At 52.0% G+C, this 27735-nt stretch overlaps 1 protein-coding gene across 1 annotated transcript in view; it reads right to left on the bottom strand.

The window, feature by feature from the left end:
- Positions 1-20699, bottom strand: part of LOC141975292 (gametocyte-specific factor 1-like) — a 31508-nt gene extending 10809 nt beyond the window's left edge. Inside the window, exons 1-3 of the mRNA XM_074935586.1 lie at positions 20679-20699; positions 7489-7582; positions 1500-1600 (exon numbers count right to left, since the gene is read on the bottom strand). Coding sequence (XP_074791687.1) covers positions 1500-1600; positions 7489-7582; positions 20679-20699 — 216 coding nt within the window. The remainder of the gene's footprint in view (positions 1-1499; positions 1601-7488; positions 7583-20678) is intronic.
- Between the last annotated feature and the right edge of the window lie 7036 nt (positions 20700-27735).

Here is a 27735-nt window from a genome sequence, read left to right as displayed (position 1 = left end):
GTCCAGTTTTGGGCCCCACTCTACAAGAAGGATGTGAAAAAATTGGAAAACGTCCTGCGGAGGGCAACAAGAATGATTAGGGGACTGGAACACATGACTTATGAGGAGAAACTGAGGGAACAGGGATCGTTTAGTCTGCAGAAGAGAAGAAGGAGGGGGGGATTTGATAGCTGCTTTCCAATACCTGAAAGGGGGTTCCAAAGAGGATGGATATAGACTGTTCTCAGTGGTACCAGATGACCGAACGAGGAGTAATGGTCTCAAGTCGCAGTGGGGGAGGTTTAGGTTGGATATTAGGAAAAACTTTTTCACTAGGAAGGTGGCGAAGCACTGGAATGGGTTACCTAGGGAGGTGGTGGAATCTCCTTCCTTAGAAGTTTTTAAGATCAGGCTTGACAAAGCCCTGGCTGGGATGATTTAGTTGGGGATTGGTCCTGCTTTGAGCAGGGGGTTGGTCTAAATGACCTCCTGAGGTCCCTTCCAACCCCGATATTCTATGATAAGTCTCTGCCTGCGCTAGAGCTTAAGTCTTTGCAGTTAATTTAACCCTCCTGAAACAGGAGGGAAGTTACTCAATGTTCCAGCTGAGGCCACATCTATATTGGGAGCATTTTGCCAGTATAGGTAAACTAGTGTGGACATAAAAGAGCACTACTGGCCCCCACTGAATGAAGAGCCTTTACCCTTAGAAAAGAGCAAGAATACAAAGAGGAAGAACCCACTGCTCAGGCTTGCTCTGCATGGCTTTTATATTACTAGAGCTATGTTGGCTAGGGGTGTGATTCCTCACCAATACAATCAGACCAGTACATCATCTTTACACGTGGATGCAGTTATACCGGTATAAGTGCGCTTATACCAGTACAACTAATATACACTAGCACTGGAGAGCTTAAAATAAGATACTAGACTGAGAGGACAAAAGAAAGGAGCAGATTCTCCTCTTAAATATACAGCATTCTCGCCCAGGATAGAAGACTGCGAAGAGGGACTTGCAGACAGATGTACACTGAATAGAGTTATTAGCAATATAAAAAAAAAGATGGCTTAGCAGCTCTCCTGCTCTGATTGCAAAGTAAAGAATTAACTGCAACATCAGATCACTTCTGCTTTGGCCAGCCAGAAGGCATCCATATAACACTGGCTGCATTTGCTCCATGGCCTGAGTGGGAAGTAAATACCCTGGTCCCATGAGTGAACTGTTGGAAGAGAATAGGATCCCATCACTGAGCTAGGTATTCTGAAGAACCTGTTTCGCCTTTCTTCAGGGTAAATGCACTGATCCGAAGGGCATTACTAAATATGAACTGGATGCTTTTACGAAGTGGTAAATGGAGGAGCGATATAAATATGAAATAAAGACGGCTTCTTCCAGCCTAATAGCAAGTGAATGCATCCTTCTAGCAAAAGGCAGCACAGCATACTGAGCTCACCATGCATTAGCATTTGCAAAAATATGATTTCCCAAGTGCATTAGAGACCTTAACATCCCATCCTACCTTCCTGCACTTTATAAGATGATAGGGAAACCGACAGGCCCTGATTTGATGATCATTATCATAGGGACATTGTATTAACCTCTCTGGATCCAAAGCATCAACTGGAAGAGAAGGAATAAAAAGACAAAAGAAAAAACATTCTGTAAAACAAGATTTAAGTTCATCATCAACACAATTAACAAGAGTGGAAGCATACTAGGTACTGGAGCTGCCCTCTAACGGGGTTAAGCCATCAATTTTTAATAGCCGAGACAAAAATGCTAAACTGCTAAGTTGGCACTCGCTGTGTGTACCCAACCAAATTCACTTCGGATTTTGGGTGAGTGGAATATTCAATTAAAAATGAGGAAAGCGCAATCAGTAGTGCAGAGTGGCCAGTACATATTAATGACTATACTTATGCAGAACAGTGAGCTGGAAATAAACATTACTATAAAAACCCTTGAAGCTACCAAATTAGCTAGTTGTACAGTAGTGACATGCTAAGGATTGGCAGAAGCACGGCATTCTGAAGTAAATCCTTTTGCATTTACCTTCAGACTCCAAGGCCATCTCTGCTGGATTAAGAAAAAAATCAAACTGAAACAAACATGTCTGGAGTAAAGGATGCAATTTGCACTACAGTGCACTTGGCCCTGTAAAGTGCAGAGGTTGGCAGGTGCTTAAGAGCCCAACACTCACTGAACATAGTGAGGGCCTAAGTCACAGGCACTTTTTGAAAATGTTCCCTCCTAGTCCATACTATGACCCAGAGACAGGCATGAATCACCTTAATCACTTAACAGTTACACAGAAGGGACAAGGTAGGGGAGGACCAACTTCTGATAGTGAGACACACAAGCTTTCAAGCATACATAGACCTCTTCTTCAGGATTCAGTTTGTGTCCATGCAGCAGCTTTCTTGCCATCACAAATGTGTCTCCCCTCACACCTTCCATACTATTTATCCACGTTTGTATCAGAGTACAGAGGGCATGCACAGAAAGGAACATGGGCCAATGGACTGTGGGAGGTTTTCTAGATAGCTGGAAGTAAGGGGGACGGGGCAGACTGATTACAAAGATCAGTGTTTTTCAACCTTTTTGATACCAGGGACCAGCTTAGAATCATAGAATATCAGGGTTGGAAGGGACCTCAGGAGGTCATCTAGTCCAACCCCCTGCTCAAAGCAAGACCAACACCAACTAAATCATCCAAGCCAAGGCTTTCTCAAGCTGGGCCTTGAAAACCTCTAAGGATGGAGTTTCCACCATCTCCCTAGGTAACCCATTCCAGTGCTTCACCACCCTCCTAGTGAAATAGTGTTTCCTAATATCCAACCTAGACCTCCCTCACTGCAACTTGAGACCATTGCTTCTTGTTCTGTCATCTGCCACCACTGAAAACAGCTTTGCTCTATCCTCTTTGGAACCCCCCTTCAGGTAGTTAAAGACTGCTATCAAATTCCCCCTCACTCTTCACTTCTGCAGACTAAATAACCCCAGTTCCCTCAGCCTCTCCTTGTAAGTCATGTGCCCCAGCTCCTTAATAATTTTTGTTGCCCTCCGCTGGACTCCCTCCAATTTGTCCACATCCCTTCTGTAGTGGGGGGACCAAAACTGGACGCAACGCTCCAGGTGTGGCCTCACTAGTGCCAAATGGAGGGGAATAACCACTTCCCTCGATCTGCTGGCAATGCTCCTACTAATACAGCCCAATATACCATTGGCCTTCTTGACAACAAGGGCACACTGCTGACTCATATCCAGCTTCTCATCCACTCTAATCCTCAGGTCCTTTTCTACACTGTAGCAGTGCATGGGATTTCCTTCCTTCCTTCCCAAGTGCAGAGTTCTGCACTTGTCCTTGTTGAACCTTATCAGGTTTCTCTTGGCCCAATCCTCCAATTTGTCTAGGTCACTCTGGACCCTTCCCTACCTTCCAGCGTATCTACTTCTCCTCCCAGTTTAGTGTCATCTGCAAACTTGCTGAGGATGCAATTAATCCCATCATCCAGATCATTAATAAAGATGTTGAACAAAACCAGCCCCAGGACTGACCCCTGGGGCACTCCGAATGATACCAACTGCCAACTAGACATGGAGCCATTGATCACTACCCGTTGAGCCCGACAATCTAGCCAGCTTTCTATCCACCTTATAGTCCATTCATCCAATCCACGCTACTTTAACTTGCTGGCAAGAATACTGTGGGAGACCGTATCAAAAGTTTTGCTAAAGTCAAGATATATCACATGCACTGCTTTCCCCATATCCACAGAACCAGTTATCTCATCACGGAAGGCAATCAGGTTGGTCAGGCATGACTTGCCCTTGGTGAATCCAAAGCTTGCAGCCTTTCTAAACAGTGTCAGGGAGATCTGAGGGACAGGCCATTGAGAAAGACTGACACAGGTACTTAGGACAAATGGCTACTTGTGACGAAGTGGAAAGTGTCCTAGTGTTTGTATGAATACTGTGCGCGCCTCAGTTTTCCCTATGCGTTGCACAAGTATCTAGGTGGGGGGAGAAGGGTGTGGGACCTTTGCAGATACCCCGAGAGGGAAGGTGCAAGTGCCGTCTAGCTCCCTGGGCCCAGACAATAGTTGTATCCTGGCAACTGATTGCTGGGCCCCATCCTCTGCACGAGCCAGTTGGAGGAATTGGAGAACAAAGGGAGGTGGAGGCCAGGTGACCGGTTTGCCTGGGGAACAGCATACAAGATGGAGGAGGGGCAACTGGGTGTGACTGTAGGTGGGCTGCTGGAGGCTGGTCAGACTCCTGGTTTGGGACTCAGGAGGAGAGACCCATGGCTCTGGGGCTCCTCAAGTTGAACTTTGCTGTAACTTCCTGCTTTCTGTGCTAAATAGATTCTGCTCTATGCTGTGTTCCAGACGACTAATAAACCCTTCTGTTTTACACCGCTGGCTGAGAGTCACTCCTGACTGCTGAAGTCGGGGGTGCATGGCCCCTTTGGAGGGCGTGTAAGGTTTCCCCAGGTGTCCTATTCAGGTGGCTCACTGCAGGGAGCTTATGGTGTGCGACAGGGATGCTGAATGCTCCGAGGTCAGACCAAGGAGGAGCTGAAGCCCAGGAGGCTTGTCCTAGTGAGAGTGTGCCCCAAGGGGCAGTCACACTGCAAGAGGGTCCTGGTCTGGGGGCTAGTCTTCACCAGACTCACTGCAGCTGCGCTAATGTAGGGCAGTAGTGTAAACGCACTATGAAGACCAGAGAGCGCTTTCCTGTCAGCATAATTACTCCACCTCAGTGAAAGGTGGAAGCTATGACAGAATGAGAGTGTGTCCCACTGACTTAGTGCCGGTGCGGACAGCTCAGGGGGGTGGCTTTTTCATATCCGTGACTGACACAAGTTACATCAACTTAAGCGGAAGCGTAGACAAGCCCTGAACTTCATTCAATGGTTCCAGAGCACCAAGCCCGTGCATCCATGAACTACTACTATGGGGGGAAAAAAGTCCCCAATGCCTCAAACCAACACCATATACCTGGCTAGGCCTCTGGAGAGGGCAGCACCCTTACCTGACCATGGTACTAATTAGGGCTGTCGATTAATCACAGTTAACTCACGCGATTAACTCAAAAAAAATTAAAAAAAAAAAATGAATCGCACAGTTACATTTCAATTGGTATTCTATTGTGTGTGTGTATTAAACATTTTCGGGTGTATTCCACATTTTCAAATATATTGATTTCAATTACAACACAGAATACAAAATGTACAGTGCTCACTCTATTCTATTTATTACAAATATTTGCACTGTAAAAATGATAAACAAAAGAAATCTCATTTTTCAATTCACCTCATACAAGTACTGACGTGCAATCTCTTTATTGTGAAAGTGCAACTTACAAATATAGATTTTTCTGTTACATAACTGCACCCAAAAACAAACCCAATGTAAAACTTTAGACCTTACAAGTCTCCTCACTCCTACCTCTTGTTCAGTCAGTCACTGAGAGAAACAAGTCTGTTGACATTTATGGGAGATATGCTGCCCACTTCTTATTCACAATGTCACCTGAAAGTGAGAACAGGCGTTTGTATGGCACTTTTGTAGCCGGCATTGCAAGGTGTTTACATGCCAGAGGTGCTGAACATTCGTATGCCCCTTCATGCCTCGGCCACTGTTCCAGAGGACATGCTTCCATGAGGATGACACTTGTTAAAAAAATAATGGGTTAAATAACATGTGACTGAATTCCTTGGGGGAGAGCGGTGCGCCCCCTGCACTGTTTCACCCGCATGCTGCCACAGATTTTCTGTTATAGCAGTCGCAGATGAATACCCAGCAAATGATGTTCATTTTAAGAACACTTTCACTGCAGATATGACCAAACACAAAGAAGGTACCAATCTGAGATTTCTAAAGATAGCTACAATACTCGACCCAAGGTTTAAGAATCTGAAGTGCCTTCCAAAATCTGAGAGGGACGAGGTGTGGAGCATGCTTTCAGAAGTCTTAAAAGAGCAATACTCCAATGTGGAAACTACAGATCTAAACCACCAAAAGAGAAAAATCAGCCTTCTGCTGGTGGCATCTAACTCAGATGATGAAAGTGAACATGTGTGGGCCACACTGCTTTGGATCGTTATTGAGCAGAACTCATCAGCGTGGACACATTTTCTCCTGCAAATGTAAACAAACTTGTTTGTCTTAGCAATTGGCTGAACAAGAAGCAAGACTGAGTGTACTTGTAGGCTCTAAAGTTTTACATTGCATTCTCAAACAAAACAATTTTTTTTGTACATAATTCTACATTTGCGAGTTCAACTTTCATGATAAAGAGATTGCACTATATTACTTGTATTAGGTCAAGTGAAAAACACTATTTCTTTTGTTTTTTTGTACAGTATAAATATTTGTAATGAAAAATAAATATAAGTGAGCACTGTACACTCTGTATTCTGTGTTGTAATTGAAATAAATATATTTGAAAATGTAGAAAACATCCACAAATGTTTAAATGGTATTCTATTATTTTTAAGTGCGCGATTACATTTTTCAATTGCTTGACAGCCCTAGTACTAACAGGATATTAACCATGTTGCGTCTGTAGCAAAACGCATTTTGGAGCCAGCCACTGGGAATAAAGTCTATTATGAATTATGGCAAGGACAGGGCCTTAATAAGAACCGTCACTTCACTGGGATGATCCCCAGGAAATTGATTTAGGCCCTGGCTGCACAAGACATGACTGTAGCTTTATAACCAGTTTGTACCCCACACAGCAAATTTGATCTGCTAGTTGGATCATCCATTTCTCCACACCACAGACATGCTGCAGCTGGGGGACATAGTCCACTAGGTCAGTGTGGGAACTCACAAACCATGATGCACACTGTGGAGGACTGCAAAATGGCAACTTCCTGGAGCTCTTCATGCCTTGAACATCACTGATAAGAACGCTGCGGCTTGGCCGGATTGCATACACTAAATTAATAAAACGAACCACACACAGCTGAGTTACGCCCCCACTCCAGCCTTCCTGGCTCACAAAGGTTGGGGCATGATGTAGAGTATCTGCACCCAATACACTGCCTAGAAGCATTTGTCTCAGAACACCCAGGCCCCGACCCAACAACTACATATTACCCAGCCGGTCTCACACCCACCTTGAAAAACCTAGGTATTGTTTCTTGCTGTGATATTGACCCACATCATCCTTTATTGCCTCTAACGTTTGTGTGGTTTTGAATTGCAAGACCACCGCTGCACCTGGTTTTGGGTCCCAGAATGAAAGAAGTTGTGAACTGCTGCTCTAATACACAGAAGCATATATTCACCAAACTTAATGCCTATAGCGGAAAGTTACTCCACTCCCTCCTTTAACCAAGTTTAAGATACTTTCAAAGATCGAAGCGATCTCTCACTGTATCTTTGCAGGAACCATGAATAGAAACAGAGAATTGCAGGACTGGAAGGGACCTCGAGAGGTCATCTAGGCCAGTTCCCTGCATGAATATTAGAAGCCAGCAAAGAAACACTTACCATAGTTGCCTTCTAAATCCATTTGACTGATGCTGAAAGAACTGAAGCTTTGTTGGAGGACGCTTTGAGCCAGTCTCTGAGTGTCACTCTCCTCCTAAAAATATCAACCCTACAGACGAAAAATGAGGAGATTCACAGATTTCTAAGGCCAGAAGAGAATTATGATAATCTAGGAGTGGTTTTTAACCTGCCACTGGCAGACCCCTGGGGGTTCACAGATTATGTCTAGGATTTCCAAAGGGGTCCTGCTCCTCCATTCAAAATTTTTTAGGAGTCCTCAAATGAAAAAAAGTTGAAAACTACTGATCTAGGCTGACCTTCTGTAGAACACAAGGCATAGGACTGCCAGGAATTAATTCCCATTTGACCTAGAGCAGATCTTTTTGAAATCAAAATTGGATGTCTTTTGAAAATTTGATGGAGAATCTACAACAGTTGGTAATTTTTCCAATGGTTAATTATCCTCACTGTTAAAAATAAACCTTATTTCCATTCTGCATTTTTCTAGCTTCAACTTCCAGGCACTGGAAATAACTTTAAAGTCATTTCAATTTATCCATCACAGCTATTAAGTGTCAAAGATCAACTGCACTACAGCAAGTGGTAGACTTTACAACTACGCTGTGCAGGCATAGGATACAAGCTTATTCTTGGGGGCCCACGTATAATGTAGGGTACCGGGAACCACGTATTCTTGTGCTCCACAGAGAAAAGGTTTCCTCCAAGATGCTAAAATCCACAGATTTTTGTCAGAAACATCCTCTTTTCCCAATACATTTAAGAGGATTCAAAGAACCAGTTCCCAAGAAAAATTAAGCCATGTATTTGGGGAGCTCAGTTATCTTTTCTTATACACACTTAAAGTAATACTCCATCCTGAGCCCCTCCACCTTCCTGAGAGGTCAACACTTTTACACCTACCTTGTGGCTCATGATCTGTATGAAGAACTTGGTTCCTGATGTTTTAGTTAAAACAAACAAACAAACAAACAACACAAAGAGTTAGATTCTCTCCTGTCTTCACTGCAATTCATACAATTTGAATGCATCAGTCCTCTAAAAAAAATCCTTCCCCCCAAGATTATAAGTCTAAATAAGAGAGAATTTAAAGGACTGCACAGTCTAGAGACAACCTGAATCTCAGATTTGGTTGCTCATCAGAAAATATGTTTGCTACCCCGCCGGCCCAGCCGGGGAAAGGGGAAGGGGGAGGGAGGGGGAAGGGCTACCCGGCTGGGGGGAGGGGGAGGGACAAGGGCTACCCGGCCGGGGGGAGGGAAGAGGGAATAGGTTACCGGCCCAGGGGAGGGGAGGGGAACCCGGCAGGAGGCGTTACCCAGCAGACTTTGCGCCGAACCAGGGGCGCGTGGTCTCAGTGCGAAGGCGGCTCCTGGAGCTCCGGAGCAGGCACCGCGAAGCTCCCTTGTCCTGCGCCGTGAGACCACAGCGAGGTGCTCACGCCCCCTCCCCTCCCCTCCCCTCCCCTCCCCTCGGGCACCCCAGCGAGGCTCCAACCGCCCCCTCCCCTCGGGCACCCCAGCGAGGCTGCTCAAGTCAGCCCGCCCGCGGAAGGGGCGGGGCGGGAGGGGCCTGGGCACTCGGCGCAGGGGTTAGCTGGCGCCCCCCAGGGTCGGGCTTGGATTGGAGCAGGCCGTGTTGGGAGGGCGGGGCGAATGGGGGAGTGCGGCTAAGGGGCCATGGTGCAGGCTGGGACAGCAGTGGTGGCAGGGGATGGAGCGCAGCCTGGATGGTAGAGCAGTGCATGCTGGGAACGTGGGTCAGAGGTGGAGCGGTGCAGGCTGGGACAGCAGGTGAGAGGGGAGCAGTGCACTCTGGGAGTGCAGCTTGAGGGTCTGGGAGCTGTTTATGCTTAGGGTTACCAACTTTCTAATTGCACAAAACCAAACACCCTGCCCCTGCGCCTGCCCCTGCCCCCCTCTCGCTACATTCCCCCTCCCTCGGTGGCTCGCTCTCCCCTGCCCTCAATCACTTTCGCTGGGCTGGGGCAGGGGATTGGAGTATGGGAGGGGTGAGGGCTCTAACTGGGGGTGCAGACTCTGGGGTGGGGCCAGAAATGAGGGGTTCAGGCAGGAGGGAGCTCTGGGCTGGGGCAGGGAGCTGGAGTGCGGGAGGAGGTGAGGGTTCCAGCTGGAGTGCGGGCTCTGGGGTGGGGCTAGGGATGAGGGGTTTGGGCTGTAGGAGGGGGCTCCGGGCTGGGGGGTGAGGCCGAGGGATTCAGAGTGTGGGAGGAGGCTGTGGGTTCAGGCAAGGGGTTGGGGTGTGGGAGAGAGTGAGGGCTGGGGCTGGGGCTGAAGTCTCTGGGGTGTGGCCGGGGATGAGGGGTTTGGGGTGCAGGAGGGGCTCCAGGCTGGGGCTGAGGAATTCAGAGTACGGGAGGGGGCTGTGGGTTGAGGCAGGGGGTTGGGGTGCAGGATTGGGTATGGACTCCAGCTGGCGGTGCAGGCTCTGGGGTGGGGCTGGGGGTGCAGGACGGAGCTCTGGGTTTGGGGGAGTGGCTCAGGGCTGGAGCAGGGGGTTGGGGCACATGCTTACCTCAGTCAGCGGGGCTAAGGCAGGCTCCCTGCCTGTCCTGGCTCTGCGCTTGACTTGGAAGTGGCCAGCAGCAGGTCCAGCTCCTAGGCTGGGGGCCAGGAGGCTCGGTGCGCTGCTCTCACCCACAAGCACTGACACCCCCCCCACCGCCCGCTCCCATTGGCTGCAGTTCCCAACCAATGGGAGTGTGGAGCTGGTGCTCAGGGTGGGGGCAGCACACAGAGCCCCATGGCTCCCGCGCCTAGGAGCTGGACCTGCTGGCCGCTTCTGGGGCGCAACGCAGTGCCAGGACAGGTTGGGACCAGCCTGCCTTAGCCCTGAAGCACCGCCGACCGGACTTTTAACGGGACCCTTTTCAGGGTCCCTTTCCAACTGGGCGTTCCAGTCAAAAACCAGACACCTGGCAACCCTATGTATGCTGGGAGTGTGGGCAAGTAGGGAGGGGTGTCTGCTCATGAGTATGGGCTGCCCTGCTTAGACTAAGCTGCCCGGCCCATGCTGGGGCCTCTGGAAGTTGTCACTTCAGTACCATGATGTGCTTTTGCTCTGAAACGTGACTGGCTAAAAATGGCATCTCCTTAGCTGGCGTGTGTGTGTGTGTGTGTGTGTGTGTGTGTGTGTGTGTGTGTTGGAATCAGAGCTGTGATGGTAGTGACAAAAATGAGAAGGGGGAGGATTTGTTGCATTTTGCTCGTTTTAACTCAGCAGAGCCAGCCCAGCTACAGGAGGGAGAGCTCAGGTCTATTCTGCATCATCATTGTTATTATTTATTTGTATTAGCATAGTGCCCAGGAGCCCTAGTCATGGACAAAGATCTGTTGTGCTAGGCACTCTATAGTGATTAAACAAATGCAACATTAACAGAATTAATATCATATTGCCGCTATATAAATCCACACTACATCCATATCTTGAATACTGTGTGCAGATGTGGTCGCCCCATCTCAAAAAGATATATTGAAAATGGAAAAGATACAGAAAGGGGCAACAAAAATGATTAGGGGTATGGAACAGCTTCCTTATAAGGAGAGAGAAGACTAGGACTTTTCAGCATGGAAAAGAAACGACTAAGGGGGGATATGATTGAGGTCTATAAAATCATGACTGGTGTGGAGAAACTAAATAAGGAAGTGCTATTTCTGCTTCTCATAACACAAGAACCAGAGATCACCAAATGAAATTTAAGCCTGTTGCCTATTAAACAAACAAAAGGAAGTATTTCTTCACACAATGCACAGTCAACCTGTGGAACTCCTTGCCAGAGGAAGTTGTGAAGGCCAAGACTATAACAGGGTTTAAAAAAGAACTAGATTAATTCATGAATTAGTCAGGATGAGCAGGGATGCAAACCCAAGCTCTGAAGTGTACCTAGCCTCTGTTTGCCAGAAGCTGGGAATGGGCCAACACTAGGTAAGGAGGAATTCTAGGCTACCCTTAGCTGTATGGTTATGACACTGTCTGACCCCCCTACTGGGTCCCAAGGCCATAGAGCCATTCAGCCAAATGGATGGTATTGAGATGGGGGACTATGACCTGTTCAAAGAGGCTTTGCTGCTGAAGTATGAACTGACCCCCAAGGCGTACAGGAAACGATTCCGGGGTGTACGCAAGACCCCAGGTGTCACTTACAAGGAGGTCGCCAATCTGCTGGGGGAATATCCCTGTAGGTGTGGGAAGGGCACAGGGGCCACTACCACAGAGGAGGGGTGTAACCTGGTGGGGTTGGGGCAGCTGTATGACATCTGCCCTCCAGACCTTAGGATGTGGTTAGTGGACTGGAAGCCTAAAGATCTGCGCAGTGCAGGGGCACTATTGGATGAGTTTGTGAACAGCAGATAGGGGGCAGGAGGGAGTTCCACATCAGGAATTATGATGTGATTGGAATAACAGAGACTTGGTGGGATAACTCACATGACTGGAGTACTGTCATGGATGGATATAAACTGTTCAGGAAGGACAGGCAGAGCAGAAAAGGTGGGAGAGTTGCACTGTATGTAAGGGAGCAGTATGACTGCTCAGAGCTCAAGATTGAAACTGCAGAAAAACCTGAGTGTTTCTGGATTAAAGTTTAGAAGCGTGAGCAACAAGGGTGATGTCGTGGTGGGAGTCTGCTATAGACCACCGGACCAGGGGGATGAGGTGGACGAGGCTTTCTTCCGGCAACTCACAGAAGTTACTAGATCGCAGGCCCTGGTTCTCATCAGGGTGACTGAAGTCTCCCATATCTGCTGGGAGAGCAATACAGTGGTGCACAGACAATCCAGGAAGTTTTTGGAAAGTGTAGGGGACAATTTCCTGGTGCAAGTGCTGGAGGAACCAACTAAGGGCAGAGCTCTTTTTGACCTGCTGCTCACAAACCGGGAAGAATTAGTAGGGGAAGGTAAAGTGGATGGGAACCTGGGAGGCAGTGACCATGAGATGGTTGAGTTCAGGATCCTGACACAGGGAAGAAAGGAGAGCAGCAGAATACGGACCCTGGACTTCAGAAAAGCAGACTTTGACTCCCTCAGGGAACTGATTGGCAGGATCCCCTGGGAGAATAACATGAGGGGGAAAGGAGTCCAGGAGAGCTGGCTGTATTTTAAAGAATCCTTATTGAGGTTACAGGGACAAACCATCCCGATGTGTAGAAAGAATAGTAAATATGGCAGGCGACCAGCTTGGCTTAACAGTGAAATCCTTGCTGATCTTAAAACACAAAAAAGAAGCTTACAAGAAGTGGAAGACTGGACAAATGACCAGGGAAGAGTATAAAAATATTGTTCGGGCATGCAGGAGTGAAATCAGGAAGGCCAAACCACACCTGGAGTTGCAGCTAGCAAGAGATGTTAAGAGTAACAAGAAGGGTTTCTTCAGGTATGTTAGCAACAAGAAGAAAGTAAAGGAAAGTGTGGGCCCCTTACTGAATGAGGGAGGCAACCTACTGGCAGAGGATGTGGAAAAAGCGAATGTACTCAATGCTTTTTTTGCTTCTGTCTTCACGAACAAGGTCAGCTCCCAGACTACGGCACTGGGCAGCACAGCATGGGGAGGAGGTGACCAGCCCTCTGTGGAGAAAGAAGTGGTTCGGGACTATTTAGAAAAGCTGGGCGAGCACAAGTCCATGGGGCCGGATGCGCTGCATCCAAGAGTGCTAAAGGAGTTGGCGGACATGATTGCAGAGCCATTGGCCATTCTCTTTGAAAACTCATGGCGATCGGGGGAAGTCCCGGACGACTGGAAAAAGGCTAATGTAGTGCCCATCTTTAAAAAAGGGAAGAAGGAGGATCCTGGGAACTACAGGCCAGTCAGCCTCACCTCAGTCCCTGGAAAAATCATGGAGCAGGTCCTCAAGGAATCAATTCTGAAGCACTTACAGGAGAGGAAAGTGATCAGGAACAGTCAGCATGGATTCACCCAGGGCAAGTCATGCCTGACTAATCTAATTGCCTTCTATGACGAGATAACTGGCTCTGTGGATGAAGGGAAAGCGGTGGACGTGTTGTTCCTTGACTTTAGCAAAGCTTCTGACACGGTCTCCCACAGTGTTCTTGCCAGCAAGTTAAAGAAGTGTGGGCTGGATGAATGGACTATAAGGTGGATAGAAAGCTGGCTAGATTGTCGGGCTCAACGGGTAGTGATCAATGGCTCCATGTCTAGGTGGCAGCCGGTATCAAGTGGAGTGCCCCAAGGGTCGGTCCTGGGGCCGGTTTTGTTCAATGTCTTCATAAATAATCTGGAGGATGGTGTGGATTGCACCCTCAGCAAGTTTGCAGATGACACTAATCTGGGAGGAGAGGTAGATACGCTGGAGGGTAGGGATAGGATACAGAGGGACCTAGACAAGTTGGAGGATTGTGCCAAAAGAAATCTGATGAGGTTCAACAAGGACAAGTGCAGAGTCCTGCACTTCGGAGGGAAGAATCCCATGCACCGCTACAGACTAGGGACCGAATGGCTCGGCAGCAGTTCTGCAGAAAAGGACCTATGGGTGACAGTGGACGAGAAGCTGGATGTGAGTCAACAGTGTGCCCTTGTTGCCAAGAAGGCCAATGGCATTTTGGGATGTATAAGTAGGGGCATTGCCAGCAGATCGAGGGATGTGGTCGTTCCCCTCTACTCGACATTGGTGAGGCCTCATCTGGAGTACTGTGTCCAGTTTTGGGCCCCACACTACAAGAAGGATGTGGCAAATTGGAAAGAGTCCAGCAGAGGGCAACAAAAATGATTAAGGGACTGGAACACATGACTTATGAGGAGAGGAGAGGCTGAGGGAACTGGGATTGTTTAGTCTGCGGAAGAGAAGAAGGAGGGGGGATTTGATAGCTGCTTTCAACTACCTGAAAGGGGGTTCCAAAGAGGATGGATCTAGACTGTTCTCAGTGGTGGTAGATGACAGAACGAGGAGTAATGGTCTCAAGATGCAGTGGGGGAGGTTTAGGTTGGATATTAGGAAAAACTTTTTCACTAGGAGGGTGGTGAAGCACTGGAATGCGTTACCTAGGGAGGTGGTGGACTCTCCTTCCTTAGATATTTTTAAGGTCAGGCTTGACAAAGCCCTGGCTGGGATGATTTAGTTGGGGATTGGTCCTGCTTTGAGCAGGGGGTTGGACTAGATGACCTCCTGAGGTCCCTTCCAACCCTGATATTCTATGATTCTATGACTCAGAAGGGGAGTCACACAGAGACCTCTCCAGGGTGGGACTCCAGGTAGCCCAACTCACGGGTGCCCCTGAAGGTCGGGGTGGGCCAATCCCCCGTGGGACTTGAGGGACCTGAAATGTAATTACTGTGGCCAAAAAGGACACAAGGTGGCTCAATGCCTGAAGATGGAGGAAATGGCAGCCGAGCAGAACCCGGCGGGGGGGGGGGTCAACCGAAGCCCACCAAGAGGGGGCACCGCAGGTCCAGGAGGCCGCAGTCAATAGGGCTATGCTGGGGGTGGGCGGGGGGGAGATACCGAAGCACCGAGGGTAGGGCTTGACAGTGTTGGGCCAGAGCCTCTGTCCCAAGGTGGGGAAACTGAGGCACTGCAAACCAGGGCTGTACCCTCAAACCCAGCAGCCGAATTCCAGATGGAGCTGCAGGAGGATCCCTCCTTAGAGAAACTGAGGGCCCTTGCTGGCCACAGTGGTGCAGGATCCCAGGGGGAGGACTGCCGGGAGAGATTTCTGTGGGAGAAGGGATTCCTGTACCGGGAATGGGCTGTGTCAAGGTTCCTTCCCCATTCTGAACTCTAGGGTACAGATGTGGGGACCTGCATGAAAACCTCATAAGCTTACTTTTACCAGCTTAGGTTAAAACTTCCCCAAGGTACAAAATTATTTTACTCTTGGATTTCTACTGCCACCACCAAACTTTAACTGGGTTTACTGGGAAAATGTAGTATGGACACATCTTTCCCCCCAAAATCCTCCCAACCCTTGCACCCCACTTCCTGGGGAAGGTTTGGTAAAAATCCTCACCAATTTGCATAGGTGACCACAGACCCAAACCCTTGGATCTTAGAACAATGAAAAAGCATTCAATTTTCTTACAAGAAGACTTTTAATAGAAGTAAAGGAATCACTTCTGTAAAATCAGGATGGTAGATACCTTACAGGGTAATTAGATTCAAAACAAAGAGAATCCCTCTAGGCAAAACCTCAAGTTACAAAAAAGACACACAGACAGGAATAGTCATTCTATTCAGCACAACTCTTCTCAGCCATTTAAAGAAATCATAATCTAACACATACCTAGCTAGATTACTTACTAAAAGTTCTAAGACTCCATTCCTGTTCTGTCCCCGGCAAAAGCAGCATACAGACAGACACAGACCCTTTGTTTCTCTCCCTCCTCCCAGCTTTTGAAAGTATCTTGTCTCCTCATTGGTCATTTTGGTCAGGTGCCAGCGAGGTTACCTTTAGCTTCTTAACCCTTTACGGGTGAGAGGATTTTTCCTCTGGCCAGGAGGGATTTTAAAGGGGTTTACCCTTCCCTTTATATTTATGACAGGCTGGTTCAGGGCCAACTGAACCTTGGAAAGCCAGGAGGCAATTGGTGGTCCTCCCCCAGAGGGACCACCACAGACTGTTGTATTTGGCCCACAATATTCCCCTTTCAGGGCATCTGGTGCACCAGGCAGAGGCTGCTGCAGCACTTTTAGTGGCCCGGGGCCTTTGATGCCGTCCAACAGTATTGAGGGCCTGGGACTCCTGCCAGAGTGGGGGGGGGGAAGGCCCAGGATAAGTGTAAAGCAGCTCTGAGACCTCTGCCCATCATAGAGGAGCCTTTCCAGAGGGTGGCCATGGACATAGTGGGGCCCCTCAGCAGGGCAACCCAGTCGGGGAAGAAATACATTCTGGTGGTGGTAGATTTCGCTGTGCGCTACCCCGAGGCAGTGGCCATGTCCTCTATGGAGGCAGACACCGTGGCAGACGCGCTGCTCACCATTTTTAGCAGAGTGGGTTCCCCAAGGAGGTCCTTACAGACCAGAGGTCCAACTTCATGTCAACACTGCTCCAGTGCTTGTGGGAGAAGTGTGGGGTCTGACACACCTGGGCCTCAGCGTCTCACCCTCAGTCCAACAGGCTGGGGGAGAGGTTCAATGGGACCCTAAAGATGATGCTGAAAACCTTTCTGGACCAGCACCCACAGGAGTGGGAGAAGTATTTACCCCACCTGCTGTTCCCATACAGGGAAGTGCCCCAGGAATCCACAGGGTTTTCCCGTTTCGAGTTGTTGTATAGGAGGAGGGTGAGGGGACCCCTCGACTTGATGAGGGACGAGTGCGGGGGGAAGGCCTCCCCTGATGGAGTATGTTCTGACCTTTCTGGAAAAGCTCGCGGAGCTCATGGGCTTGGCCAGGGGAAACCTAGCAAGGGCACAGAGGAAGCAGAAGGTCTGGTACGACCGCTCAGCACGTGACTGCTTCTAGGCTACCAGGGATCAGGGGATGCTTCTCATCCCCATGAGGAAGCACAAGCTGCAAGCTGCCTGGGACGGCCCCTTCAAGGTCATCAGACAGGAAAATGAAGTGAAATATGTCGTGGAACTGTCCATCCGGGCACACCGCCACCGGGTGCACCATGTCAACATGATGAAGCCATACTGGGACAGGGAGAAGTTGGGGCTGGCTGGGTGTGGGCAGTGGGAGGAGAAGGGAGAGGATCCCCTGGTGGGACTCCTCCCTGAGGGGGGGGCTGACCCCTCGCTGGAATCAATTCTCCTCTCAGACCAGCTAACCCCTGCCCAGCAGGCAGAGATCAGAGAGGTGCTGCCTTCACACCGGCAGCTGTTCTCCAGCCGGCCTGGGCTCACTAACCTGGCTGTTCACCGGGTGGAAACAGGAGCCAATCTTCCCATCAGGTGTTCCCCATTCAGGGTCACTAGAAAAACAGCCCAGGACCTGGAGAGAGAGGTTGGAGACATGCTGGCTTTAGGGGTGATCCAGCCATCCTCCAGCCCCTGGGCCTCTTCCATGGTGCTGGTCCCCAAGAAGGATGGGTTGATCCGGTTCTGTGTGGATATGGGAAGTTCAGTGCCATCACCGTGTCCGATGCCTACCACCGATAAAATCCTAGACAAGTTGTGGGGGCGCTGATGTGACGAAGTGGGACTGTTCTTAATGTTTCCTCTGAATAGTGTGGGGGTGCCTCAGTTTCACCTATGCAGTTCTTAAGGATCTAGGTGGTGGGATAAGGGTGTCTGATCACTGCAGAGCCCTAGAGGGCAGGTGTGTGCAGGAGTCTGGACACAGAGAATGGCCGACACCCTGTTTCCTGGCCACTGATGGCCTGGCCCCTTCCCCCCTGCAAGGTGAGAGCTAAAGGGTTGGAGAACAAGGGAATCAGGTGACCTCCTGGCCGGGGAAAGGGACAAAGCCCAGAGGAGGAGGGGCTGGAGGGAGTTTCAATTTGGGGCTGGCTGGGACATGGAGTGAAGGGCAGACGTGGTTGTCTGGCTCACTGCCCCCCAAAATGGACCCAGCTGAGGGGTCCTGTTCTCTGCACCTACAAGCTCTGTTTTAGACCATGTTCCTGTCATTTAATAAACCTCTGTTTTACTGGCTGGCTGAGAGTCACATCTGACTGTGAAGTTGGGGGGCAGGACCCTCTGGCTTCCCCAGGAGCCCTGCCTGAGCGGACTCGCTGTGGGAAGCGCACGGAGGGGCAGAGGATGCTGAATGCTCCGAGGTCAGACCCAGGAAGCTGTGTGAGCCGTGTGTCCTGCAGACAGTCTGCTCACAGACAGGAGACTTCCCCAGAGTCCTGACTGGCTTCATGGGGAGCAGTTCCAGAGCATCGCCCGGGGACTCCATGACAGCGATCAAATCCCCCCTCACTCTTCTCTTCTGCAGACAAAATAACCACAGTTCCCTCAGCCTCTCCCCATAAGTCACGTGCCCCAGCTCCCTACTCATTTTCATTGCCCTCCGCTGGACTCTCTCCAATTTGTCCGCATCCTTTCTGTAGTGGGGGCCCAAAACTGGACGCAATGCTCCAGATGAGGCCCTCACCAGTGCTGAATAGAGGGGAATAATCACTTCCCTCGATCTGTGGGCAATGCTCCTATTAATGCAGCCCAATATGCTGTTAGCCTTTCTGGCAACACGGGCACACTGCTGACTCATCTCCAGCTTCTCATCTGCTGTAACCCCAGGTCCTTTTCTGCAGGTCCTTTTCACCAGTTCCTTATCCACCTTTCAGTTCTCATATTAAACCCCATCTTCTCCAATTGAACTAATAATTTCCCAATTGTGTCAAATGCCTCACTGACAACCAGGTAGATTAGATCGTTGGTTCTCAAACTGGGGGCCATGACCCCTTGGGTGGTCACAACCCAGTTAAGTGGGGAGGTCACGAGCCCCGACCCCAGCGCGTGGCTGTAAGTTGCGAGCCCTGACCCCTGTGCCAGTCTGTGAGCCCCGACCCCTGTGTGGAGCTGCTGGGCTACGAGCCCCAACCCGCGCACATGGCTGTGAGTCCCGACCGCTGCGCCAGGCTGTGAGCCCCGACCCCGGTGTGCAGCTGTGAGTCCTGACCCCAACCCCTGCGCCGGGCTGTGAGCCCCGACCCCGACAGGGAATTGTGGCTGCGAGCCCCGACTCCAACCCCCACACAGGGCTGCAAGCCCAGACCCCAACCCTGGCCAGGAGCGGGGCTGTGATCCCTGAGTCTGACTGCCACATGGGGTTGCAAGTCCTGACCCCAACCAGGAGCGGGGCTGTGAGCCCTGAACTGGGGCCTCCAGGACGCTGGGAGCCCCGACCCCTGTAATGGGGTTTCAGGCGGAGCCCGGCCATGCTGAGGGTTATCAGCCGGGAGCACGCACAGGGTTGTCAGCCCCGAGCCCCGCCACCCGCTGTGTTTTAGTCTTAATTTAAAAGCAGTGAGTAAAGGTCAATTCATTTTAAGCAATAGGGTTTAAATTTAGTATTTAACATGGTGTTAAATATCAAAAATGTGGTTTTAATTTTTAAGGGGGGGTCGCACTCAGAGGCTGGGTGTTCGAAAGGGGTCACCAATACAAAAAGTTTGAGAACCACTGGATTAGATCTACTGCGTTTCCTTTGTCTGAAACCTCAGTTATCTTCGCAGAGACACCGCTCAGGTTGGCCTGGCAGGACCTACCGATTGTTAAACCAGGTTGTATTTTATCCCAGTTACCGTTCACCCCTTTGTCCTTCGTTACTTTCTCTCTCAGAATTTGTCCCCAGACCTGGCAGAGAGCTGAGGTCAAATTAAAAGGCCTGTAGATACCTGGACCACGTTTTTTTCCATTTCTTAAAAATAGGAACTATATTAGCAATTCTCCACTCCCCCGCCCCGAGTTTACAGTCATCAGAAATCCTTGCTATTGGGCTTGCAATTCCATGTGCCAGTCCCCTTACTATGCATGGATGGAGCTTATGGGGTGCTAGGGGCTGCAGTGAGTGGGGTGGGAGGACCCAGTAGGGGGCACTCGCCCCTTCTAGTCTGTGCCGGCCCCAGCATAGTGCTCAATTTGTGCTATTTTGGGGGTTGTAAATCTAAGCTCCTGAGCGCTTGTCACTAAGGAGCCCATGTGCAGTGCAGCCTGGTCATAGAATCATAGAATATCAGGGTTGGAAGGGACCTCAGGAGGTCATCGAGTCCAACCCCCTGCTCAAAGCAGGGCCAATCCCCAATTTTTGCCCCAGATCCCTAAATGGCCCCCTCAAGGATTGAACTCACAACCCTGGGTTTAGCAGGCCAATGCTCAAACCACTGAGCTGTCCCTCCCCCCTGGCTCCCTGGCCCAGCTCCCCATGCTCTGTGCAGCGCAGTGCAACTAGATGTGGGATTCTTCACTTGTCCTAATCTACTGTGCTGTGTGGCTGTTAAACAGCTGCTCCGTCCCACCCCAGAGGTGGCTGCATCTCAGTGCTGGGCAAAGGATCCCTGTATAAATAGCCCCTGCACCCCACCCCAGAGGTGGCTACTTCTCAACCCCAGGGATGAACTGAGTGACTGGAATACAAGTGACTCTAGTCCTGGGAGTGAGCAGAGATGCTGGGCCTCTTGCCAGGGAGGTGGGCAAGGCCTCAGCAGAGATTGGGGCCCTGGGGTGGTGCAAGGCTGGGGCCGAGATTCTTCTGGCCGTGGGAGCCCAGTGACTCAGTCAGTGCCCCGCTCCCAGCCAGCCCCCCCATTCACCGAGCGCTTCGTGCCAGCCATGTCGCTCTGAGTCGCACTAGGTGCCACTCGATAGGTCACCTAAAATCACACGGTTTCTTTTCGGTGCCTCGACTGGGCAGCGGGTAATGAGCGGTGGATAACGGATTCTCCAGGCCAGGACTACAGACCTGCTCCCTCGCTGTGCCAGGGATGCCCCGCTGGTCCCATCTCTGCCCCAAGAGCCTCCCCCCGCAGTCCCTGGCAGGGAAGGGATTGCCCCACTGCCAGCGCACAGCAGGCCTATGTGTGACATGAGTTTGGGGGTCTCAACCCCGTCCCTAGGGGGATGGGTCCATGCTCTGACGGGCATTAGCTGACAGCCAAGGACTGGCCAAGAGTGCCCTCCCCGCCTTCTCGGGCAGGGCAAGGGGTGGAGTACAGAGTGATCTGCTGTGGGGCCCAGGCCCTCAGTCTCTGGGGCTGGCAGCACTGCCCCAGCGATGAACCTCCCCCAGGGGCAGGGAGCAGCTGCCGGGTCCAAAGCATCCCAGCAAACACTGGCCATTTGGCACCAGCCAGGGGAAAGTCTCGCACCCAGGCCATTCTGGATCAGAAGCGTGTGTGGGGAGATGGGAGCTGAACACAGACCCCTCTCCAAACGCCCAGCAGCCCCCAGGGCCTCGTCCCTGAGATCCCTCTAACGCCATGGGCACAGGGTCCCTCAGCCAGCACCCCCATAGGGCCCAACAGTGGGGAACCCAGCCCCTTACCTGGCTGCTACCTCCCATGGCCTTGACGCTGGCCCCAGTTCAGCCCAATTCCCCCACTCTGCAGGGCACTGGAGAAGCCTCCACTGGCAGCTTTGCCGCTGGCTCTCTGTGGCAGCTCCTGCCGAGGCCCCAGGGCCCACGCAGGGCAGCGCTGCCCTCCCAGGGGGCTCATTAGCCAGGGCCATGCAGAAGCCTGGGGCCCAAAAGCCAACCATGGCTCCCCAGCCGGGAGCAGGTTTCCTTGACACCTGGGTACCCCAGGAGGCCAGATCCTAAAGAGCAGGAGGGGAAGATGCAGAAAGAGGAGAGCTGTGCACGGGGCCATGGAGCGGGGGGAAGGGACAGAGAGACGTTTAAATCAGAGGGGCGGAGGGCACGCCCCATCTTCCTCAGAGCCCTGGGCTGGCCTGTGCCCCGTGGCACCAGGGGTGGAGGCTGGAAAGTGACTTGCCTTGCCCCAGAGTGCCAAGGCCACTGGCTGTACCGGAGAGGCAGTGCGGCTGCAGGAAATGCCCCCCCTCCCCTCGAGCCGGGCTCCGTGGGGCCAGGATTCAGGCCTGGGGAGCTTTGGGCCTTGTGGAGGGGACTCCAGCACTGGGGAAAGGGCCAGCTCGACTGCCCCAGAGCCCACGGCTTGCGTCACACCCCCATCCCCCACGCCAACGGCCCTGCCCTGAAGGGACCCATCTAGGGGCAGAGCGGAGCTCAGGCTCTGTAGCCCCAGCGTGCCAGTCCCACAGCCGGCAGGCAACGCGGGTGCTGTCCCAACAGGAACTTGACTGAGCCCCTCTCCACAGCCACCACCCACTGTCAGACACTGCTTCCCTGGGACAGATTCGAACCCGTGCCCCAGAGAGGAGAGACGCCCCCTAGCCAGCCCAGAATATTATTATTCATCTTACATAGCACTGTCCAGCAAAACACTTCCCAAAGGAGGTCAGTGTCATCATCCCCACTGTACACATGGGGAAACTGAGGCAGAGGGCAGGGAAGGGATTTGCTCAAGGTCACCCAGTGGCAGAGCCAGCCATAGACCTCCAGTCTGCTGCATCCCAGTTCAGTGCTTTACCCACTAGGCCACACTGCCTCTCTTGACTCTGTGGCCATAGCTCGGGAGCGGCTTTCCCTCCATGCACTGCCAGGGGGAGCCATGAGATGTTTAGTATTGTCTGTCCCAAGTGTGGGGAGGCACGAGCCACCCCGGGTCCCACACAGGTGCCTCTGTCCAGGTGGCACGAAGGCCGAGCGGGCCCATCAGCTTTGGTGCCCCTCTTGTGTCCCAACATTCAGAAGTCACTAGTCAGGCCTCAAAATCATGAGATTTGCTTAAAAAATCACAAGATTTTAATATTTGTTTGCATTCTGGCATGGCTGTGTTTGGGAGGGTGCGAGGTCTGGGGCTTCTCCTCCACGCCGAGGGTGGGCACTTTATCTAACGAAAGCGAAGATTCTTCGTGACTGATCCCATTCCAACTCACCCCCCCACCCACTGCTGGGCTCACCATGCAATGATGGGCGTTGGCAACGCTGGCCGTTTAAGGGTTAAAGTGTGACAGGGTGTTGGTCTACCCTGGCACTAGAAGGGCAGCAGGAAGAGCAGCAGCCCCACAATTGAGCTGCCTTGGAAATTTGGGGGTGTGTGTGGAACCCTTATGTTTTCACCCCTTGCAAAAAATTTTCAAAAGCCAAAAATGTACGTGTGTGTGTGTGTGGTTTTTTTCATCCCCTCCCATCCACTTTCCAGTGGCAAATGAGAAAAGGACAAAGGGCAGAGAAATGGGGGAGGGAGGGGTAACTTTTCGAAGGCTGTTTTTAAATTGCTCATCAAAAACCTGAAATGTTTAGAAAGAAGCAAATTTTTTCTACAACACTGTCAAGAAAAAGGCCAATTTACCAACAAAAAAGCTCAGGCTTTTGTTTAAAGAGGAGCGAAAGAAGCAGGGTTGAAATAGGTACAGAATATAATGAAAGGAGGGGGGTGCTCCTATTTGCCCCCCCTTCACCTGCCCCAGTGTTGCAAGAGCAATGGGACGCTCTGTGAAAGCAAATGTCAAGGGAAGTTACATAATTAGCCAGGGGAACTCACTGCCACTAGATGTCAATGACATTGCGAGCCGGGCAGGATTCAGACAAGGATGGTGGGGGTAGGGGAGCAAGGGTGTCAAGACAGAATTTAGAAAAGAGGGCACAAGGCCACTGCTGACTGTCAGGATGAGGGGGATATGCCCCCCTTCCCCCCCTCCCACGACTGGTTATGTCATCATTAGCCACTAGGAGGGGGTTCTTGCACCTTCCTCTGAAGTAGCTGGTGCTGGGGTGGCTGGCCCCATTGATCTGAATTGGGGAAGGAGGCAGCAGGGAGAGGGCGGGGTACTGGGCTAGATGGGCCCTGTGACGCTAGCAGACCAGGTGCCAGCTCATGCCCAGGCCCTTAGGCCTCACTGAACACGGACAAATGCAGAGCTTGACCCAGCCTGTGTGTTAGCCGTGTGAAAACAGCTGCTGATCAGCGTGTGTGGAGTGTTTCGACTTGTGGAATTGCTTGCAGGATTGATCTCTCCCATAACCTCTGTAGCCCGTGGTATAAAGTTAGAATGAATGTTTGCATCGTAAACCTCTGTAACTGCTCTACACCACTGAGTTTGCAAGGCAGCTTACGTCCACCTAACACTGCGTCTACACTAAAATTTGGCTCCCGCTGATGTAACTCACCTGCTTTGCTGACTTAATCATGCCACCGCCCCCAGTCAGCGTAGTTAGGTCAATGCAGTGTCAGTGTACATACTGCGTTGCTTACATCGACTGTCCCGCAACGCCCCACACTGACAGTACAATCGATACCACACACCACAGACACAAGGAGCCAGGTGTACACACACACAAGTGCTGTAACTACTGTGGTGGCTGCACGCAGGGCGATTTGATTTTGTAGTGTAGCCATGGCCTGTGTAACTCCCCCAACAGGGGAGAAGCATGAATTAGTGTAAAGTGCTGGGCCTGCCCTTTGAAACCAAACGAGCCATTGTGAAACATCCTTACTGATTGCCTCTGTTGTTAGATATTCCACTGCGTGTGTGTGTTCTCTCTGTGTGCTGCCCCAGCTCTGCGCAGACAGCCAGCACAGCAGACCTTGAGTGAACCGCCCAATGACCACAAGATCCGTTAAGGGACGAAGGCACGCGGCCAGGTTTATTGTTGACAAGGCATGGTAATAGCACCTGGCAGACTCTACGAGGATACTAAGACATGTATGCCTGTGACAATGGACGCAGCTCAGTGAATGGCGGGACTTTCCATTTCCCCCTTGGCTGGACAAACACATTCTCTCAGAGATACCCTGATACAAAAAAGCTGCCCCTCTGACTTAGATACTGCCCTCTGACCTGGCTAGTTATTGTCCACTTTTTTGTACATGTTGGTTTGATTAAAACATTTGTATTTATTACGTTGCTATTTGACCTTATCTTTTAGGAGGGCTCAGTGTGTTCCTGTTATCCTTGGAGAATGTTTTTGTGCCCTTCTTGATATTGTGGTTTTTGTACCACGCTTCTGGAATGTGTTTGTGTGAGTCCTTTGTGCCGAGCACTGTCCAGGACTGCGCGTTTCTGCACGATCAGCGCTGGGCTGGCCAGATTCTGGGAACGTGCAAGTGGGCAGGGCCTGACGTTTGCTCACAGCAGGGAGATGGGATACTGGGCTGGATGGGCCCTGTAGGAACCAGCCAGGCTGAGTTTCCTGCAGGGCAGAGGGAGGTGAGTGGGCCTCGTTAGATGCAGCCTGGGGGGCTGGCTGTGGTGAGGGGGGTCTCGGGCTTTGGGGGGGTTCTCTCCAACAGGCTGTCTCTGTGACTGATGCTGATCACACTACGCTGACCCCTTCTTAAAGCCCAGCCCAGCCCAGCCCAGCCCAGCCCAGCAGCTGGAGCCCACCCAGTAATTAGGAAATGTGATTTAATTTCAGGCAACGAAATGCCAGGAAAGTGGCGGGTGAGCCGGCTTTGGGCTGCGTGGTAAGATGATAAGCAGCATCACATGGACTGGTTGCATAATTGTGAACTTGGCTCAGGCCGGTCGCCTTCCCCACCCCTCACCCAGCCCTGGAGGTTGGGGGCCGACTCTGGGGAGGGCTGGGGGACGAGATGCTGGGTCCCTGCCCGGGAGAAGGGGTGTGCGCTGGGCATCATTCTGGGATCGCTCAGCCCCCAGCATGGCCAGGCCCAGGGCAGGGGACACCGGGCTGCAGTCCATACCCACAAGGGATGGGCAGGTTGGGGACAGGGCTAGCTCAGCCTGGGTTTGGTGAACTCCGATCTTTAGACAATATTTCCTCTAGGGCCAATTGGATGCACCCGTGCTGCCTACAGGGGGCACTGCCGCTGCATGGGGGTATCACCCACCCGCACCTCCTGCCTCCCACTTCCCCACCCCAAATCACGCCCTGGCCCCTCAACCCATCCACTGTATACAGCTTGCAGTTACTGTAAACCTCTCCCCCTCCCTGCTACCCCCATTGCCTCCCCCCAGCCCTGCTGTAAGCCCCCCAAGTCACCCTGCTCTGCCCCAAACAATCTCCCTCCAGCAGGGTCTGCATGCAGGTCTCTGCAGGATGAGCTCTTCTGCAAGCCTGGTGCAGCTTCACCTGTCCCTGGGTCCCAGCTCCACCCTAGTCATGATCCCCCCCAATCCAGGCCCAAAGGTCTTGGGGGCCCTGGCACAGCTGACACTGGGAGCTTATGCTCAAATAAATTGGTTAGTCTCTAAGGTGCCACAAGTACTTCTTTTCTTTTTCCTAACCCAAATGTATCCCATTGGCTACAGAGAGTTCCAAGCTGGGACAAGTTCACCTTGATGTCTTTCTCCAGCAGGCGGATGGTTGCAGAATCTCTCCTGGGTTGCAGAATCGCTCCTAGCCAGGGCTGGCTTTGATGCAGCAGCCTGGGCAGGGCTCATGCCCTCCTTGCCTGGCCAATCCCATCGGGCTCCCCTTGAATATGTCCAGGACGCGATGGCTGCAGCCCTGCAGCCGCTGTACAGCCATGGGCACAGTAGGCCTGTGTGTGGGTGTTCGTCTGGCTCCAGGGCTGGGGAGGGAGGAGGAGACCCGGGAAAGAGCAGCAGCAAGCCGTTCGCTGAGTAGACAGGACTGGGCTGGCAGCTCCAGGTGCGGTCCCAGCTCCGCGGAGAGGGACGTCAAGGCTGGCTGGACTGGGTCTGCGCTTCCCTCCGAGCCAAGCTCCGGGCAAAGCGTTGGTGACTGGGAGACCCAGTGTGTGTGTGATTACCCCAAACCTTCCTGCAGGCGCTGGGGGACTGGGTGGCACCTGGAAAGACCGTGGAGGTGTTTCCTTTGGGCCAGCTCCAGCCTGGCCAGGCTCCCAGCTCAGCGCTCCCCTGCCAGCCTCGTGAAGGGTCCTGGAGGAGCCAGAACACAGGGCAGGGGAGGAGAACGTAACCCTGCCGTGGGGCTGGGGCTGCTTTGCAGCCGAGGGCGGTGGGGGGCTGCGTGGGTGCTCCTGCATGGGCACTGCTGCCCGCCAGGGGACGGACGGCTGGGCCTGCACAAGGGGGCCTGTGTTTATAGCTGGCGCAGACACAAGCGCTAGCACCGCACAGCAGCTCATGAGGATCTGACGGGCTCCATCCCCAGCTGCGCCCTGACGTGGCCCAGCTCTGTGCCTCAGTTTCCCCCTCTGTAGAATGGGAGGATAGCGACACCAACCCTCCGGCTGTCCCGCTGCAGGACTGGGCCCTTGGTGGCATGGTTCTGGAGGATAGATCCATGCAGCCAGGGAAGGCTGGCATCAAGCTGTCTGTGTTTTCAAAGGCCCTCCAGCTCCCTCCCCTCCCCCTGAACTCTGGTGCGGATTACAGGGATCCCGGGGCGGTTGTTGATTGGGAACGCTTCCCAGCCGCTGCTCCAGGCCCAGAACACGGTGTGTTGGCTTTCAAAGCTCGCACTGCATCTGTTAGCCTCTTAGAACGCCAAGACAAGAGCTGGGGAGGCAGCCAGGGCTGGAGCTCTTCTCCATGTTCCTTTCCCGGTGTGCCAACCAGACAGCTGCACCGTGTCACCGCCAGCAAGTTCCTTTCCCTTAACGCTCAGTGGAAACCCTTCCTGCTGCCCCTTGCCAGCCACGCCAGCGTCACACCCACAGACCCTGGTCGTCGCTGGGTGGGGATCCAACCTGGGGCCTCTGGAGCTTAGTGCATGAGCCTCTATTGCATGAGCTAAAAGCCCCCTGGCTGTTAGCGACGGCTGCAGAGCAGACTAATCTTCTCTCTCTCTCGAATGGTCTTGGTGCCACTCGATGGGACACAACACCACAC

This window comes from Natator depressus, chromosome 20 (genome assembly GCF_965152275.1).
Source record: "Natator depressus isolate rNatDep1 chromosome 20, rNatDep2.hap1, whole genome shotgun sequence".
In the NCBI taxonomy this organism is placed as follows: Eukaryota; Metazoa; Chordata; order Testudines; family Cheloniidae; genus Natator; species Natator depressus.
Note: the sequence above shows the minus strand (reverse complement) of the source record. Positions and strands in the feature narration are given on the sequence as shown.